The sequence below is a fragment of the Hylobates moloch genome, unplaced genomic scaffold (genome assembly GCF_009828535.3).
Source record: "Hylobates moloch isolate HMO894 unplaced genomic scaffold, HMol_V3 SCAFFOLD_9, whole genome shotgun sequence".
Classification (NCBI taxonomy): Eukaryota; Metazoa; Chordata; class Mammalia; order Primates; family Hylobatidae; genus Hylobates; species Hylobates moloch.
In genome coordinates, this window is record NW_026652284.1 from 1,221,009 (window position 1) to 1,240,430 (window position 19,422).

The 19,422-nt window shown below is 52.2% G+C and overlaps 1 protein-coding gene and 1 pseudogene across 3 annotated transcripts in view; both read right to left on the reverse strand.

Moving 5' to 3' along the window:
* Positions 1-1,046: 1,046 nt before the first annotated feature.
* LOC116812792 (uncharacterized) lies at positions 1,047-4,337 on the reverse strand (annotated as a pseudogene).
* SLC35E2B (solute carrier family 35 member E2B) overlaps positions 3,971-19,422 on the reverse strand; it is a 36,669-nt gene continuing 21,217 nt past the window's right edge. For all 3 annotated transcript variants that reach the window (XM_032758640.2, XM_032758642.2, XM_032758641.2), the window contains 6 exons: positions 19,039-19,166; positions 14,819-14,939; positions 13,413-13,466; positions 12,982-13,054; positions 8,907-9,052; positions 3,971-6,482 (listed from right to left, as the gene is read on the reverse strand). In XM_032758640.2, coding sequence (XP_032614531.1) covers positions 6,245-6,482; positions 8,907-9,052; positions 12,982-13,054; positions 13,413-13,466; positions 14,819-14,939; positions 19,039-19,166 — 760 coding nt within the window. In that variant the 3' untranslated portion in view covers positions 3,971-6,244. The remainder of the gene's footprint in view (positions 6,483-8,906; positions 9,053-12,981; positions 13,055-13,412; positions 13,467-14,818; positions 14,940-19,038; positions 19,167-19,422) is intronic.

Genomic DNA, 19,422 nt, shown 5'->3' on the forward strand with positions numbered 1-19,422 from the left:
GCCACCTCGGCTCACTGCAAGCCCCACCTCCCGGGTTCATGTCATTCTCCTGCGACCCTCAGCCTCCCAAGTAGCTGGGACTGCAGGCACCCACCACTACGCCCAGCTAATTTTTTTAATTTTTAGTTGAGACGGGGTTTCACTATGTTAGCCAGGATGGTCTTGATCTTCTGACCTCGTGATCTGCCTGCTTTGGCCTCCCAAAGTGCTGGGATTACAGGCGTGAGCCACCGCACTTTTTTTTTTTTTTTGAGAAAAAGCCTCGCTGTGTCACCCAGGCTGGAGTGCAGTGGCACAATTTTGGATAACTGCAGCCCCTGCCTCCTGGGTTCAAGTGATTCTACTGCCTCAGCCTCCCGAGTAGCTGGGATTATAGGCGTGCACCACCACACCTGGCTAACTTTTGTATTTTTAGTAGCGACAGGGTTTTGCCATGTTGGCCAGGTTGGTCTTGAACTCCTGACCTAAAGTGATCTGCCCACCAGCCTCCCCAAGTGCTGGAATTACAGGCATGAGCCACCGTGGCCAGCCAAAAATCTCCATTTTACCCTTCGTTTGTGAAATCTGTGAGCACAAATGCAGCCACTCACGTCAAACCCTAACAAAATCGACCCCGGGGGCCACGAGGAGGGGGTGGCCTCGCACTTGTGCTTTTAATAGGAGCTGCCACAAAGGCCTTTCCCAACCAGAACTTTGGGTTAAGCCACTTCTGTGAAGACCCTCTCTGCTAGCAACAGCCAGCCCCACCGGTGAACAAAGGCCACCACCGCAACAAGCTCCTGTAGCCACTGATCTTTGTGTCAGAACAGCTTACATGGACTTCCTTCTGCCTGCAGAAGCTTGCCCTTGCCCCAGCCCCTCAGATGAGCCTGTGGACGGACCCTGGATTGCAATCCTTTGCTGTTTGCAAACAGCCTCTTGTTTTTGAGAATTGGTTTCTCTTGCTCATTTTAGGTTGCTAGAAACTGGCGTAGGCAGTAAGATGCCAACCTTGATCATTTTAATAGCATGAACAGCGGAGTTACACAAGGAAGAAAACAAAGCAGTCCATATTTAACATTTATTTTACTTTGCTGAGCAAGAATCATAGACAGCTACAACCATGGCTGCTTAGTTTAGACAAAAATAACCAGGAGGCATCCACAGGATTAGTTACACAGTATCAACTTATCACCACAGCAGAATTAACAGTGACTCACTAATTAACAGAACCGTTTGCTAGAAAGCACTAATTTAGTTATATAAATACTGAAATAGGTCACATACAAAACACTATAAACATCTTGTATGATGTACTTTTAGTTCTCCATAGTTTTGTTTGGTATAAAGGAAATATAATTTGGCTGTAACGTAGACTGTTGACGTAATTTCCAAGTTTTCCCGTGTGGGGAAAGTTGCCCTGACTTTGGCCCTTTTCAAGTTGGAGCCTCCAACCACATTGGCAGGTTCAGACTCCGTGAACAGTCTAAATGAGCAAGTCAGCTGAAAGCCACTTTCAGATGACAGTGAAATGAAATGGAAAACAACAAACAAAAAAGGACTGCCAGTTGGAACAGTTTCCAACCGAGTTTTCGTTGAGTGAGGATCCAGCAGCCATCAAACTCAAACATCAGGGGCCCGCAGGGAAACTGGAGGAAATACTTAAGAGACAGCAAAGCTGAAGGTTTCTGTGCTCTGAGGGATCTGAGCGTGGACATCCCACTCCTGTATCCTCAGCCAGACAGAGAACTAGCCAGATTCATTAGGGGAGCTCAGATGCTCTCATTCTATAAAGTAGGGCCCCCAGCAGGGCACGTGCACACATTGGGAAAGAATAAACCCCTCAGTACCACGTTGGTCAAAGGCAAGAGAGAGAATTCTATTTCCATTTGGAATGTCATTCTTGTTTACTTCTTCCAACAGTGAAATACTTCCAGGCCTTCGAAAGGCCATCCTTTGGACACATGTAAAAAGCTGTCTTGTTTGCCTGTTATTCCCACTGACCTGTCTGAGTGATCACCCAGGAGCGTGGCGGCAGCAAGCAGAGCTCACCGGTTTTGGGACAAGGATTTTAAAGGCAGCTACAAAGCGGAGTTCTATTTGCTGATGATAGTCTCTGTTCAGCTCTTTAAAATGACTGTCTGACTCACCATGGTAATTTTTCACAAATTAAAGACACATTTTGGGTTGTGCAACAGTGTTCTTATCTTTCTAGGCAGGCAGATTATCTTAATGCTGTTATACAGGGAATTGGGACTCTCGGATTTTCTTTTTTAACCTTTTTATGCCATTCAGTAGGGGAAGTTTCCTTGAAAGTTAGAGAGCTGCACATCTCTAAGTATCAATGTACAGAAGCAGATGACCCAATCCGGGAGGTGGCTCAAGTGTTCTGTTTGTTTACAAAGGCACAGACCTGGACCGCGGACACACCCAGTGGAAGTAACAACACCCGGTGCGTTTCTAGAAGCACATCTGTGACAGTTCAACAAGAACTTACTATTCAAGAAAAGTATTACACAAAGTTATTTAAAAAAATATGTCTGTACAGTCGTTAACATGGCCAAGCCAGGCCTTGGGTTTTGCCTCTTGGTGCCCGGCTGTGCTAGGAATGCCATGAAGACCAGCGGCTGGAAACCGACTTGGGCATGGAGAGGAGACTGAGGGAGAGGGAGGGGACAGCACGACTGAGCAAGGGCACAGTGCTGGCCGCCTCATGGGCTCCAGGCTCCTTCTGCCAGGATGAGGAAGAAGCCCCAGAGCAGCGTTACACAGGAAATCACCCTATTTGCTAATCATTTGGAAAAATGTTTGTTTCTGGTCCACAAACAGAAAATCGAAACAGGATGGAAGCTCCTTGTGAGGGTGGAGGGGAGGGCACCAGAGGATGTGCGGCTGGAAATTCCAAGGTGCTCAGAACCAGGCGCCTGCACCTCTCCTTATCCCAGACCACAATCTTCAAAGAGGCCAGAGGGAAGCCTGGCAGCCACATTCTCGATGGGGAGGTGGACAAGGCCACCCTGGGGGTTGCTTTCAATCTGTCCTCACAAATCAACAACCCCCCGCCACCTCCAGGGCATTTTTTTTTTTTTTTGAGACAGAGTCTCGCTCTGTCGCCCAGGCTGGAGTGCAGTGGCAGGATCTCGGCTCACTCCAAGTTCCACCTCCCGGGTTCACACCATTCTCCTGCCTCAGCTTCCGGAGTAGATGGGACTACAGGCACCCGCCACCACGCCCGGCTAATTTTTTTTTTTTTTTTTTGTATTTTTAGTAGAGACGGGGTTTCCCCGTGTTAGCCAGGATGGTCTTGATCTCCTGACCTCGTGATCCGCCCACCTCGGTCTCCCAAAGTGCTGGGATTACAGGCGTGAGCCACACACCCGGCCTTCCGGGGCATTTTCTAATAGTGTTTCTTTTTGAGACGGAATCTCGCCCTGTTGCCAGGGTGGAGTGCAATGGCACGATCTTGGCTCACTGCAGCCTCCACCTCCAGGGTTCAAACAATTCTCCTGCCTCAGCCTCCTGAGTAGCTGGGATTACAGGCACCCACCATCACACCCAGCTGATTTTTGTATTTTTAGTAGAGATAGGGTTTCATCACGTTGGCCAGGCTGGTCTCAAACTCCTGACCTTGTGATCCACCAGCTGCAGCCTCCCAAAGTGCTGGGATTAGAGGCGTGAGCCACCGCACCCGGTCTTCTATTAGTTTTTGAGGAAAGCAGAAAAAGAGAAATGGAGGCCGGGCACGGTGGCTCACGCTTGTAATCCCAGCACTTTGGGAAGCCGAGGCCAGCGGATCACGAGGTCAGCAGATAGAGACCACGGTGAAACCCCGTCTCTACTAAAAATACAAAAAATTAGCCGGGCGTGGTGGCGGGCGCCTGTAGTCCCAGCTACTCAGAGAGGCTGAGGCAAGAGAATGGCGTGAACCCGGGAGGCGGAGCTTGCAGTGAGCCAAGATCATGCCACTGCACTCCAGCCTGGGGGAGAGAGCGAGACTCTGTCTCGAAAAAGAAAAAGAGAAATGGAAACCCGGGGAAAGTCACGTGACAATACATCTTCGCAGTGCTGTGAGCACACACCTGGCCTGTCCTCCATACACAGGTCAGCGGTTTTATACAAGTGGCTGAAGCAGGTGCAATAGTGCACGCCTGTTATTCCCAACACTACGGGAGGCTCAGTGGGAAGGACTGTTTGAGCCGAGGAGTTCAAGACCAGCCTGGGCAACAAAGTGAGAGTCCAGCTCAACAAAAAAATAGCCAGGCATGGTGGCATGTGCCTGTGGTTCCAGCCACATGGGAGGCTGAGGTGGGAGGATCACTTGAGCCCAGGAAGTTGAGGCTGCAGTGAGCCAAGATCATGCCACTGTACTCCAGCCTGGGTGACAGAGCAAGACTGTCTCAAAAAAATAAAAAGGTTACTTAATGGGTTAAAAAGCCTCATTTCAGTCCATCATCATGGCAGACTTTTTCGAGTAGGTAGAAGTTAATGAGTCATAATTATTGCTCTGTTTCTGAACGATTTTATCTTTACGCGGGGCTATTTTTGTATTTCCCAGGTGAAAAGCCAAATGGAAAACCAGTGAAGTGACCATGGGTGCCGAAGGCCTAAAGAGCAGGCAGGGAAATGAGACTCGGGGCTGAGCAGGCAGGGAAATGAGACTCGGGACCACTGGAGCCCCATGCTGCCTCTGACAAGCCCTGGAGCTCTGGGTCTCAAAGGCTGGCTGGCAACAGGCTGCACCGGGCATGGGAATCCCCCGGCTGCGAGATTGGGGGTAAAGAGCTCAGACATGGTCAGAAGCCTCTGCCCAATACACGGCTCCAGTAGCCACTCCTCAGGCCTCCTGTGCCCTTGGGGGTGCATGACACTGAGGAGGATGAGTTGAGCTGGCTGGTGGCCCCAGCATGCAGTACTACTGTCCCTTGGGGAGAGTGGGACGGGGTGGGCGCCTGACACACACCACGTGCCCCAGAAACATTCAGTGTGGACGCTTCCTTTTTCAGCAAGGACGGCGCCCAGGTAAACGCCACGTAACCCAAACCGTCAACACTGCAGTTTCCTGCCCAAGGCTCACATGGGGAACCGGACAGGTGCTAGATGATGAGATTAGGAACAGTGGGCTCTGAGGGAGGACAGACAGGCTCAGCCCATGGGGACCTCAGAACAGCCTGCCTGATACTCGGAGTCCAAAAAAGAAAAGGAACGTACACATCTCCTCCCAAGTTAAACAAGAGAGGTTTGTCCTCAACCTCAGGGTTGGAAACCACCACAGGCAGGAGGGCAGGGTGCCCTGGGGTTGGGGGGAGCTCATGCAGCCCAGGGTGGGGAAGGGGTAGGAGGGCAGGGTACCCCCTGGGGGGAGGCGGGCAGGGGCTCACGCAGCCCAGGGTGTGGAAAGTGATGGGCAGGGGGCACCCCAGAGTGGGGGGTTCATGCAGCCCAGGGTGTGGAAGGTGATGGGCATGGCACCCCAAAGTGGGGAGCTCACGCAGCCCAGGGTGTGGAAGGGATAGGAGGGCAGGGTGTCCTCTGGGGGAATGGTGGGGGCTCACGCAGCCCAGGGTGTGGAAGGGATAGGAGGGCAGGGTGTGAAAGAGGTAGGGGGCCTTCCTCTGAACAGAAGCGACTGAACGGCCTCCGTGGTCATAGCCCTTGAGCATGCAATACTGAAGCTTGAGGCTTGCGATGCCTCTGGGATAGTCTGAGGATGCCCACAGCCCTGGGTCAGGTGGGGAGAAGTTCTGAGTGCCCACTGTGGCAGCAGGAGACCCTTCCAGGGCGCCCTGTCCCCTCCTGTCGGCCCTGCTGTGTGGCCTCATGCCCAGGGCCAGTCTGCAGCCGGTCCAGGGCCTAAGGGCCTTCGATGGCTGGTGTGGGAAGCTGAGTGCTCTCTTGGCTGTAGCAGGGAGCAGCTCTCGTTGGCACTGGACCTAGCTCTGGCTTCCCGTGGACCCTGGGGTGCCGTCCAGAGAGGAAGTGGGCACCCCCAGCATGGGAGCATCAGAGGCTGTTTTCACATTACACGGGGATGGGCTCAGCTGACAACGGTCAGCTACTGGTCTGGTCTCTACTCCAGGAAGCTGATACCTGGAAGCCCCAGTTTGAGTTTCTGCTGGTCTTCACCGACAAACCGAGAAAGCCACAGCAATGGCCAACTTAGCTCCCCGTGTCCTGCACCCCAGCAGGACCATGGAGGAGGGCGTCCCTGCCCATTTCCGGGGGATGCAGTGTCATGAGGACAGCAGCGGCTGGCAGCTTCCTGCTCTCAGGGATGCTGCCTGGGGTCCTGTGGAAGCAGCGGCTCCACCATGTCCTCTGGGGCCCGGCTGGTGGCTGCAGCCAGGCTCTGCAGCGCCTCCTGCTGGTGTTGCCTGGCTTTGTTGTAGAGCAGGACCCCAACTGTCACCAGGGCGGTGCCGACGGCCGACAAGCTGGTGATCTTGTTGCCAAAAACGATTACACTGAGCCAGATGGACAAGGCATGCTTCACGGTGCTGGCGACGCTGCAGAGACAAGGGGAGGCAGCAAGGATGCTCAGGGTCATGGTCATCTCGGCCTGTGGCCAGCAGCTTGGCTGAGCCTGAGTCTGGGGGCTGGGGTGGGGTGGGGGGGACTCAGGATCACGGTGACATCAGGCCTGCGGCCAGCAGCTCGGCTGACCCCGGGTCTGGAGGCCAGGATGGGGCGGGGATGCTCAACGGGACCTGGGTGGTGGTGAGCTCAGCCCAGGGGTTTGGGAGCTTTGTGCGGAGCTTGCTTGTTCCCTTGTCCCTTCTTTTTTGAGGGGTATTTTTCATTATTAAAAAAGGCAGAGGAGGAGAAACCTAAGGAAGAGCCACGTCCTGTGATCTAGACGCAGGAATTCATGACATCCGCCTCATCAGCTTCATCCAGTCGAGTTGGGTCTCACTATGCAGCCCAGGCTGCTCTTCAAATCCTGGGCTCAGTGACCTTCCCACCTGGGCCTCCCACAGGGCTGGGATCATAGGCAAGAGCCACCACACCCGGATGAAATATTTTTAAGTAAATTACAGGTATCATGACGTTTCACCCGAGTACTTCAGCCTGCTCTCTAAAGAATAAGAACATCACCAGGCGTGACGGCTCAGCCTGTCATCCCAGCACTGTGGGAGGCCGAGGTGGGTGGATCGCCTGAGGTCAGGAGTTTGAGACCAGCCTGGCCAACATGGTGAAACCCCATCTCTACTAAAAATACAAAATTAGCTGGGCGTGGAGGCGCATGCCTGTAGTCCCAGCTACTTGGGAGGCTGAGGCAGGAGAATTGCTTAGACCCGGGAGGTGGAGGTTGTAGTGAGCTGAGATCACACCACGGAAATCCAGCTCTGGGTGACAGAGCAAGACTCCGTTTCGGGAAAAATAAAATAAATAGGCCGGGTGCGGTGGCTCACGCCTGTAATCCCAGCACTTTGGGAGGCCAAGGCGGACAGATCACAAGGTCAGGAGATCGAGACCATCCTGGCTAACACGGTGAAACCGGCAGATCACAAGGTCAGGAGATCGAGACCATCCTGGCTCACACAGTGAAACCCCATCTTTACTAAAAAATACAAAAAAAAAATTAGCCAGGCGTGGTGGCGGGCGCTTGCAGTCCCAGCTACTCCGGAGGCTGAGGCAGGAGAATGGTGTGAACCCGGGAGGCGGAGCTTGCAGTGAGTCGAGATCGCACTACTGCACTCCAGCCTGGGCAACAGAGCAAGACTCCATCTCAAAAAGTAAAATAAAATAAAATACATAAATAAATAAATTGCAACTTCATTCAATCTGTCCAGTTACAGAAGTAGAAAGAAGCTGAAGGATCCTTCCCCGTTTCTAGAGCTGCGCTGCACGGCATAGGAACCAGTGGCCACAGGTGTCGAAGTTCAAACTGACAATAATCAGCTTGAATTCCGAATCTGGTTCTTGTTATATTTTCCACATTTCAAGTGCTCAGAAGCCGTATGTGGCCGGTGGCTCCTGCACTGGACAGCCCAGAAGAGACCATTTCATTCCTGCAGACAAGACTAGTCAAAGTGCCCTGCTATTCTAGACAGAAAAGCACTCAATTTCAAAAACCTTCAAACGCAAAGACTTCTAGTGGAGATTTCCCTAAAAACCTATTTCACACAGTTTATGGTTTATTTTACGGTTTATCATTTCCTTTTTTTTTTTTTTTTGAGACGAAGTCTCGCTCCCAGGTTGGAGTGCAGTGGCGCAATCTCTGCTCACTGTAACCTCCGGCTCCCGGGTTCAAGTGATTCTCCTGCCTCAGCCTCCCGAGTAGCTGGGATTACAGGTGCCCGTCATCACGCCCAGCTAATTTTTGTATTTTTAGTAGAGATGGGGTTTCACCATGTTGACCAGGCTAGTCTTGAACTCCTGACCTCAAGTGATCCACTTGCCTTGTCCTCCCAAGTGCTGGGATTACAGGCATGAGCCACTGGGCCAGGCCTATCATTTGTATTTCAAACAGCATGGGTATAAAATGGCCTAATAATTACAGTGCATAGCCACAGTCATCCCCGTGGAAGAGAATCACATGTGTCCCTTATAAAAATACCTAGATTTCGGCTGGGCGCGGTGGCTCATGCTTGTAATCCCAGCACTTTGGGAGGAGGCTGAGGTGGGCGGATCATGAGGTCAGGAGATCGAGACCACGGTGAAACCCCGTCTCTACTAAAAATACAAAAAAATTAGCCGGGCGTGGTGGCGGGTGCCTGTAGTCCCAGCTACTCGGAGAGGCTGAGGCAGGAGAATGGCGTGAACCCGGGGGGCGGAGCTTGCAGTGAGCCGAGATTGCCCACCTCCCCCCCACCCGGGGGACAAGGCGGAGCCCCCCCCCAAAAAAAAAAAAAAAAAAAACCTAGATTTCTAGTCTCCTTTGTAAACAACCTGGACACACTCAACTCTTGGAAAGTTCCTCTGCTCACCTGAAAGTCACAGGGGAGATTTTCCCCATGAGGGCGTAGGCCGTGACGCTCTGAAGGTGGAACAGGACTCCATCTGTCAGAAGCAGCAACACCACGTCCTGGTTGTAGCTGAAGCTCTTCCCGCTCCTCCCGATCACTGGGACGTCCTATGTGGCAAACAAAAGGATACTCTATTGGTTTCCATTTTCCATTCACTAGTCATCCACCAAAAACGCCCAGCATCACTCCTGCCCAGAAACTGGGTAAAGCTGCTGCCACTGAGGACAGCTCTGAAAACGCCTCGAGGGGACAGCTGAACTGTGCACTCATCCATTTTCTGTTTTTTTTCTTTCTGTTTTTATTACTTTTTGCACTAATTAATTTTCACCATGCTGATGCAAATGGACAACAAGCACATGAAAGAGGCTGAACATCACCATCATCAGGAAAATGCAACAGAAACCCCAATGAGGGGCTGGGTGTGGCCAGTCTGGCCAACACGGTGAAACCTCGTTTCTACTAAAAATATATAAACTAGCCAGGCGTGGTGGCGGGCGCCTGTAATCCCAGCTACTCGGGAGGCTGAGGCAGGACAATCACTTAAACCCAGGAGGCGGAGGTTGCAGTGAGCTGAGATCGCACCACTGCACCCCAGCCTGGGCAACAGAGTGAGATTCCATCTCAAAACAAACAAAAAAAATTAAACATAGAATTATTATGTAATCCAGCAGTTCCACTGCTGGGTATACACCCACGAGAACTGATGGCCCTGGCCGGCAACCACAACTTCCTCACAGGGAGAATGGCCAACTCAGTCAGCCTTGACAGCTAATGGATTAAAATCCAGAAAACCACAATAAGAACAGAACTTGAAACTGCATCTTACCCAGAGAACCCTCTGTGTCGGGGACTCTAGGGAAGTCTACAAATTGCATTTAGAAGGTCCATGAACTCAACTGGGAAAAAACTGCATCTGTATCTTTACTAACCTTCACTTGAAACTCAGCATTTCATTCAATTATGAATGTTGGGAATACTATAATAATACTACAAATAGGCCAGGTGCAGTGGCTCATGCCTGTAATCCCAGCACTTTGGGAGGCCGAGGCAGGTGGATCACCTGAGGTCAGGAGTTTGAGACCAGCCTGACCAACATGGTGAAATCCTGTCTCTACTAAAAATACAAAAATTAGCAGGCCATGGTGGCACATATTCCCAGCTACTTGGGAGTCTGAGGCAGGAGAATCACTTGAACCCGGGAGGCGGAGGTTGCAGTGAGCCGAGATCACACCACGGCACTCCAGCCTGGGCGATGAAGAGTAAAACTCCATCTCAAAAAAACACCTACAGACACTTTCATATCTTGTTAGCAGTTGTTGCTGATGCCCTGAAATACTATTTACCCTCATCACTACATCAAATTACCACAGATATTAGGCTTACTGCTAGATCTGGTTATTTAATGAGTTAATAAAGAGGTACCTATTATTAAAAATGATACTAAAAACAGAATTGAAAGCACGGTCTAAGGGATATTTGCATACCCACGTTCACTACAGGATTATTTGTAACTGCCAAAGGCAGAAAGAGCCCACAATGGGTGGATGAATAAACAGAATGTGGTCTTACCCACACAATGGAGTATTATTCAACCTTAAAAAGGAAAAAAGGGGCTAGGTGCGGTGGCTCACGCCTGTAGTCCCAGCACTTTGGGAGGCCGAGGCAGGCAGATCAAAAGGTCAGGAGATCGAGACCATCCTGGCTAACATGGTGAAACCCTGTCTCTACTAAAAATACAAATAATTAGCCGAGTGTGGTGGCGGGCACCTGTAGTCCCAGCTATTCAGGAGGCTGAGGCAGGAGAATGGTGTAACTAAACCCAGGAGGTGGAGCTTGCAGTGAGCCGAGATCACGCCACTGCACTCCAGCCTGGGTGACAGAATGAGACTCTGTCTCAAAAAAAAAAAAAAAGGAAAAAAGGCTGAACGCAGTGGCTCATGCCTGTAATCCCAAGTGGGAGCCACCTTTGAGAAGCCAAAGCTTGAGCCTAGGAGTCTGAGACCAGCCTGGGCAATACAGTAAGACCCTATCAATACAAAAAATAAAAAAAATGGCTGCATGCGGCAGGGCGCGGTGGCTCATGCCTGTACTCCCAGCACTTTGGGAGGCCGAGGCGGGCAGATCACGAGGTCAGGAGATCAAGAGCATCCTGGCTAACACGGTGAAACCCTGTCTCTACTAAAAATACAAAAAAATTAGCCGGGCATGGTGGGGGGCGCCTGTAGTCCCAACTACTAAGGAGGCTGAGGCAGGAGAATTGCGTCAACCCAGGAGACGGAGCTTGCAGTGAGCCGAGATCGCGCCACTGCACTCCAGCCTGGGTGACAAAGCGAGACTCTGTCTCAAAAAAAAAAAAAAAATTGGCTGCATGCAGTGGCTCACAGCTGTAATCCCAGCACTTTGGGAGGCCGAGGTGGGCAGATCACTTGAGGTCAGGAGTTCAAGACCAGCCTGCAGTGAGCCCAGATCGCGCCACTGCAACATGGGCAACACAGTGAAACCCTGTCTCTACTAAAAACACAAAAATTAGCCAGAGTGGTGGCACACACCTGTAATCCCAACTACTCAGGAGGCTGAGGCAGGAGAATCGCTTGAACCCGGGAGGTGGAGGCTGTAGTGAGCCAAGATTGCCCCACTGCGCTTCCAGCCTGGGTAACAGAGCAAGACTCCGTTTCAAAAAATAAAAATAAATAAATAAATAGATAAGCCAGGTGTGGTGCATGCCTGTCGTCCCAGCTGTTTGGGAGGCTGAGGCAGGAGAATCACTTGAGCCTGGAAGGCTGTGGCTGCAGTGAGTTATGATGCTGCAGTGCTCTGCAGCCTCGGTGACACAGCAAGACCCAGTCTCAAAAAATACAAAGGAAAGAAACTCTGATACATGCAACAACACGTGTAAACCTCAGAACACCAAAAACACCACGCTGTGTGAGACAAGCAGACACAGGACAGATGTGATATGATTCCACTTGTATGAGGTCCTTAGAGTCGTCAAATTGAGAGACAGAAAGTGGAATGCGGGTACCAGGGCTGGGGGATAAGAATGGGGAGTATGAGAGTGTAGAGGTTCAGTTTTGCAAAATGAAGAGTTCTGGAGATGGGTGATGGTGATGGCCACTCAGCTTTACACTTAAAAATAGTTAAAATGGCGGCCAGGCACAGTGGCTCATGCCTGTAATCCCAGCACTTTGGGAGGCCGAGGCGGGTGGATCACGAGCTCAGGGGTTCAAGACTGGCCTGGCCAACATGGTGAAACCCCGTCTCTACTAAAAATGCAAAAAATTGGCCGGGTGCGGTGGCTCATGCCTGTAATCCAGCACTTTGGGAGGCCGAGGCGGACAGATTGCTTGAGGTCAGGAGTTTGAAACCAGCCTGGCCAACATGGTGAAACCCCATCTCTACTAAAAATAAAAAAATTAGTCAGGCATGGTGGTGGCAGGCGCCTGTAATCCCAGCTACTCGGGAGGCTGAGGCAGGAGAATCGCTTGAACCCGGAGGCGGAGGCTGCAGTGAGCCCAGATCACGCCACTGTACTCCAGCCTGGGCGACAAGAGAGAGACTTAGTCTCAAAAAAAAAAAAAAAAAAATTACCTGGGCATAGTGGCACGCACCTGTAGTCCCAGCTACTTGGGAAGCTGAGGCAGGAGAATAACTTGAGCCTGGTAGGCAGACTTGGCAGTGAGCAGAGATCGTGCCATTGCACTCCAGCCTGGGATATAGAGCGAGACTCCTTATCAAAAAAAAAAAAAAAGTTTTTCTAATAAAAAAAAGAAATTAAGCTAACCTAAAAGTCCTCTCAAGTTGAATGATGAAGAATCAAAACAAAACAAACAAACAATAAACAAAATAAAAGTCTTCACACAAAAGTCTGAGCTGCAAACCCCGAGTGGCTCCCAGGGCAACTCAGCTAAGCAGGACCCGCAGCGGAGCTGGGCCCACCAGCCAGCATACGGCCTGGAAACGGAAGTCATTCTGCTCCTGAATCACCAGAGAAGGCAGCCGGGCAAGTAAGGACGGGACACCTGTGTCTGAAACCCACCGTGAAGAAGACCCGGGCCGGGACGAGCATGGCCACCGCGGCGGCGCTGGTGTAGAACTGCAGCTCCGGGGCCCTGTGGGCGACAGAACACGCTGGGCTCCCCCGTGTCAGGAGAGGCCGTGTTCACATGCAGCTCCCTCACAGCAAGAACACCCAGGCACCCCAGACCACGTTCATTCTCTCTAGGCAGGACTAGGGCCGCTGCAGCTTCCCAGAAATGAAAGCGCAAATGCACACCAGGCTGGCCGAGGGGTTCAAGGGAGCAGCTGAGAAACAGGCGGGTCCCTCCCGAGCTTAGACAGGGTACTTGTAAAGGCCACCCAAGCCAGACAGGAAGGGAGTCAGGTCTGTGGGGTGTTCTGACTCTTACAGTGGGCAGGAAGTCCTCTTCGACTTATGACTTGGAGATTTCGCTGAAGAATAATACTTACGAGAACCTGTATTTGTCCCCGCTGAGAAGCTTTTTTGAAAAAACATTTTGCAAACTAGAATAAAGAAAAGAGGTTATGCATCAATACTAGTCCTTGGCACGGAACATCAGGGAGACAAGGTGTCTGCGCTCACACGGAGCGATGGCAGCAATGACCAGACCTCAGTGGTGCCCTCCACCACGCCTGGCTAATTTTTGTATTTTTAGTAGAGATGGGGTTTCACCATGTTGGCCAGGCTGGTCTCCAACTCATCATCTCGTGATCCACCCGCCTCAGCCTCCCAAAGTGCTGGGATTACAGGCGTGAGCCATTGCACCCAACAAATTTTTTTTTTTTTTTTTGAGACGGAGTCTCGCTCTGTCCCCCAGGCTGGAGTGCAGTGGCGCGATCTCGGCTCACTGCAAGCTCCGCCTCCCGGGTTCACGCCATTCTCCTGCCTCAGCCTCTCCGAGTAGCTGGGACTACAGGCGCCCGCCACCACGCCCGGCTAATTTTTTGTATTTTTAGTAGAGACGGGGTTTCACCGTGGTCTCGATCTCCTGACCTCGTGATCCGCCCGCCTCGGCCTCCCAAAGTGCTGGGATTACAAGCGTGAGCCACCGCACCTGGCCTAACAAATTTTTATTTTTACTTCTATATTATTCAAAATCTCACCACAAACCTGTTTTGCTTATTAGTAATAATGATAAACTCTCAGACACCAGTGGTGGTGTCTTTTCCTTTCTTTCCTCAAAAGCAGGAAAAGCCTTTAGAAGCCAGTCATTCTCAAAGGGCAGGTTTTGCCAGGGCTGGAGTGTGGCCATTAACAGCACGGCAGGGATGTGGACGCCCAATTCTGGGTGAATCTGAACAGCCCCTGAGGTGCAGCGTCCACCGCTCTTCTCTGAGTGACAAAGACACGAGTAACAGGGCCCTCTCCTCTGGGACCCGGCAACACGCTGTCCTCGCTGTGGGAGTCGGCCTCTCATCCTTTCTGCCATCGTGACATCAGGACACATACGGCCACCAAGGAAGCAGAGGATCTGCCTGACCTGGAGGCCACGCAGCTCCCAAACAGGCAGAACCTGCCGCTGGGGGACTGTCCCTGCTCTGGCAGCTGCATGAAGACACACCGAGTGAGACACACTGCTGAGCGTATGCCACGCGTTTCAGCATTTATCAGCTAACCGTGTCTCCATGGTTAGCATTTTAAGTATCAAGACCGTCCATCCTGAAATTGCGGCTTGTTTTTGAGAAACTCACCTTACGGGGATACCTGCTGTTTTGCTCTTTAGGAAAGGGTAGCATCGGACGCACCTGCTTTGGCTCACCGGAGGAATTCTCAGCTCACCTGAGAATCCGCACACCCAGATGCAGGTGAGCGAGCACCGGGTCTCGTCCCCCTCACGCCCTTCTCTGTGACTCACCAGTCCATGATGTTGGTGGACAGTGCGGCTGAGAACCCCAGGACGTTGAAGCTGATCTCAGTGGCCGTGCACAACGCCAGCCCGCCCATGACTGGGATGAGGGAGAGGTTGACCAGCAGCCCTGGCGAGAGGACAGCCACTGTGAGTGGCTGACCCACCGGGCGGAAGCTCCCTCCCGAGGGCCAGGCTGTTTCCATCCCCTCTTATGAAAGGAACAGACGCTTCCTTCAATTCAAAAACAATACTTGTCAGTTTCTTCACATTGTGAGATAAAGCAAATCAAAGTCCATGTCTGCGAACAAGCCCTGTCCCCACGGCAAAGGTGGCGCCTTTCACTCTGCATGAGTGGGCGGGCGAGCCACAGACACCTTCCTGATTCTGTGAACGCTCCTGTGAAACGGTGAGTGTGAAGGAGATGGTCCCCAGGGAACTGCAGAGAAAGCGGGCCTGTGGGCCGGGAGGGGAATGCCCACATTGAGTTTATGCTTTTCTGTTTCCTTCTGAAATGTAACAAAACACTTTTACGTGAAGGATTTTTAAAAAATCTACGAAACACGGCTCACACCTGTAATCCCAGCACTTTGGGAGGCTGAGGCAGGAGGACCACTTGAGCCCAGGGGTTCAAGAACAGGGCTGAGCAACGGCGAGACCCCCACCTCTACAAACAATACAAAAATTAGCTGGGTGTGGTGGCACACGCCTGTGGTCCCAGATACTGGGGAGGCTGAGGTGGGAGGGTCACCTGCGTAGGGGAGGCCGAGGCTGCAGTGAGCTGTGATCACGCCACTGCGCTCCAGCCCAGGTGTTAAGAGTGAGACCTTGTCTCAAAAGAAGAAAAAGAAACGTGAGTCAAGTTAACGTGGGAAACCCACAGATGCGGCCCAGCCGAGACCCTGGCGTAGCAGAGGGACCTGATTCCGTGTGGGGAGGCTCCAGCCACAGGGGAGTCCTCTCGTTTGCCAGTCTTGTCCTCTGATGGAAACTGGTTGAATCACAGACAATATTTATGAAAATTGTAGAGAAAACTGGAGACCGTGAATGCCATTTCACCCTTCACGGAGGACGTGCTGCTGCTGCTGACATGCAGCTGGGGTGTCATAGACGCCTTTATCCAGCACCAGATTCCTATCTCAGCTGAAGGTCTGGAGTCTGGGGTTCCCCATGGTGGGGCGTCCATTCCAGCTTGTGCCCCTCCAGCCGCAGGAGACTGCTCTGCTCAGAAACCATTAGCAAATGCACCGGGGAGGGTGGTGCCTTAAGACAGGGTCAGTTCCAGCCGGGCGTGGTGGCTCACGCTTGTAATCCCAGCACTTTGGGAGGCCGAGGCGGGCGGATCACGAGGTCAGCAGATCGAGACCACGGTGAAACCCCGTCTCTACTAAAAATACAAAAAAATTAGCCGGGCGTAGTGGCGGGCACCTGTAGTCCCAGCTACTCGGAGAGGCTGAGGCAGGAGAATGGCGTGAACCCGGGAGGCGGAGCTTGCAGTGAGCCGAGACTGCGCCACTGCACTCCAGCCTGAGCGACAGAGCAAGACTCCGTCTCAAAAAAAAAAAAAAAAAAAGACAGGGTCAGTTCTCTGGGCTGCCAGAGGCTCCGGAAGCTGGGTGCCTCAGGCCCCGGCAGCTCCGTCACTCTCCAACGCCTCCCCACAGACTCCTTTTTGCTAAATGGTATCAAGATCTTCTCGTTGTTGTCAGCAAGAGAGTTGGTTTTCTAACATCTTATCTACCATGGTTGGAGGTCAAATCGACATGTTAAACTTGCTGGAAATAAACGACTCCTTTCTTGCATGGCTCGATGGGCAATAAGGTTCCTCTGTGTCATTTTGTTTATGATTTTTTGGATTGCTTTTTAAAGCCGGACGCGGCAGCTGACGGCTGTAATCCCAGCACTTTAGGAAGCCGAGGCAGGAGGATCACTTGAGGTAAGGAGTTCAGGACCAGGTTGGGCAACATAGTGAGACCCCATCTCTATAAAAAACACAAAAATGAGGCCGGGGGTGCTCATACATGCACTGAGGGTTGGCCCTGCTGTTCTCGGCTTCTCAAGTTCTGGAGCTGGAGATGAACTCGGACCTCAAGGCTCAGCTCAGGGAGCTGATTACTACAGCAGCGAGGGAAACTGAAGTTGTTGGTGGTCAGAAAGTTATCACGGGCAAGTGCAGCAGCTCACGCCTGGAATCCCAGCACTGTGGGAGGCTGAGGTGGGCAGATCAGAAGGTCAGGAGCTCGAGACCAGGGTGGCCAACGTGGTGAAACCCCATCTCTACTAAAAATACAAAAATTAGCTGGGTGTGGTGGCAGGCGCCTGTAATCCCAGCTACTCGGGAGGCTGAAGCAGGAGAATCGCTTGAACCCGGGAGGCAGAGGCTGCAGTGAGCCAAGATCATGCCACTGCACTCTAGCCTGGGCAACAGAGCGAGACTCCATCTCAAAAAAAAGAGGGCTGGGTGTGGTGGCTCACACCTGTAATCCCAGCACTTTGGGAGACTGAGGCGAGCGGATCAACAAGGTCAGGAGATCGAGACCATCCTGGCTAACACGGTGAAACCCAGTCTCTACTAAAAATACAAAAAATTAGCTGGATGTGGTGGTGGGTGGTGGGCGCCTGTAGTCCCAGCTACTCAGGAGGCTGAAGAAGGAGAATGGCGTGAACCCGGGAGGCAGAGCATGCAGTGAGCCAAGATTGCGCCACTGCACTCCAGCCCGGGCGAGAGAGTGAGACTCTGTCCAAAAAAAAAAAAAAAAAAGAAAAAAAAAGTTATCATAATCTTTGCTCCTGTTCTGCCACTGAAATCATTCCACAACATCCAAGTCTGGCTAGTAAGTGAATTGGAGAAAAAGTTCACTGGTAAGTATGTTGTCTATTGCTTAGAAGAAAATTCTGCCTAAACCAACTCAAAAAAGGTGTACAAAAAATAAGCAAAAGCGTCCGAGGATCCACGCTCCGACAGCCGCGCACGTCTCAATCCTTGAGGACTCGGTCTTCCCAGGTGAAATTCTGGGCAGGAGAATCCGCGTGAAATGGACACAGCAGCTCACAAGGGTTCATTCAGACAAAGCCCAGCAGAACAATGTGGAACGCAAGGTCTGAACTTTTTCTGGTGTCAGTAAGAAGCTCACAGCCAAGGCTGTTAATTCTGAATCCCCAGAGTTCCAAGTTTCAATTGTTAAGAAAAATGACTAACGTATATTCACGGTGAAAAAACAAAAAAACACACAAAATACAAAAATTAGCCGGGCATGGTGGCACATGCCTGAGGTCCCAGCTACCCAACAGGCTGAGGTGGGAGGATCGCCTAAGCTGGGAGGCAGAGGTTGCAGTGAGTCGTGACCTCGCCACTGCACTCAGCTTGGGTGACAGAGCAAGACCCTGTCTCAAAAACAAAAAAAACAACGAAAACGGAGTTGACTTTCAGGCTTTGATTTTGTTATAATCACCTAACCGTGTGTGCGGGTCTCAAGTGCACGTGGGGCAAGCCCAACCCCGCCTTGGACCCTCGGCCTCCTCCCGTCCCCAAAGGCAGACAGACACTTCCCTTGGCCTTAAGATCTTGTCGTTTCTTAAATAAGCGAACACGTGTGCACCCCCCCACTCTGTGCAAGACGCCACGCTCTGTGGGTGCCTCTGCCCCTCGCTGGTTTTCATGCAGCCACACACTGGGTATGCGACATGGGGCCGACGTGTCGCTGGAAATCGCCTGTGAGTCATTAAGAGGTGGGAGAGGCAGGAGCCTGGGTTGCAGCTGAGGTCAGGGGCTGTGGCCCAGGAGAGGCCTGTGGTGGCGGGTGCTGGGGAGGCTGTGGGGTGCTGGCACAGGCAAGCCCACGGGCCAGAAGCCACTGCCGCCAGTGTGGTGCTGGCCGAAGGCGGCCCCCATCTGTCCTCTTCAGGTCAGTGATTGGCACCTGCAGTAATCTTGCTTGCCAGGAATCTGTCCAGTTCCCACCTGTTGCCCCACCCAGTTAGGCACAACCCTGCCCTGACCTCCGCATGCCAGTGTGGGAACACCTGGCAGATGACAGGCTCCAAGACACCCCCGCACACGTGACTGTGGGGAAAACGTTTCAAGAGAGAAGTGAAGGCACTGCCAGTGTGGGCACTGCTCTGAGTGGTCCTCCCGGAAGAGCCTCATGGCAGGCGGCAAAGACGGGCACCACGGATGGAGGCCCGGGATGGTGGGGCGCAGGCGGAGGGGTGGGGCCCGGGGGCCTCACCTGTGTACTCCCCCAGAATCATCCGAGACATGATCACCGTGAAGATGGGGGCGGAGCTCTTCACCGTCTCAGCAAACGAAACCGCCACATTTTTCAGGCTGACCAAACCCAAAACCACAGTTGCAAACCTAAAAATGAGCCAAAAGCACCATTACCTTAGAATGAGTCTGTCTGCCTGCACCCACCGGGCAGGCTCTCCAAGGGGCTCGCTCGGTCGGTGGGCATGTCGGTGGGCACGTCGGCCCCTCTCCGCCCACCTCCTCATCACCAACGTGGTGCCTGGACCCGCTTCTGTGACGCTTTAGGTCGAGCCCCCAGGAAACGGCACTGCGCTCAGTGTGAAGTGACTTCTTTTTTTTTTTTTTTTTTTTTTTTTTTTTTTTG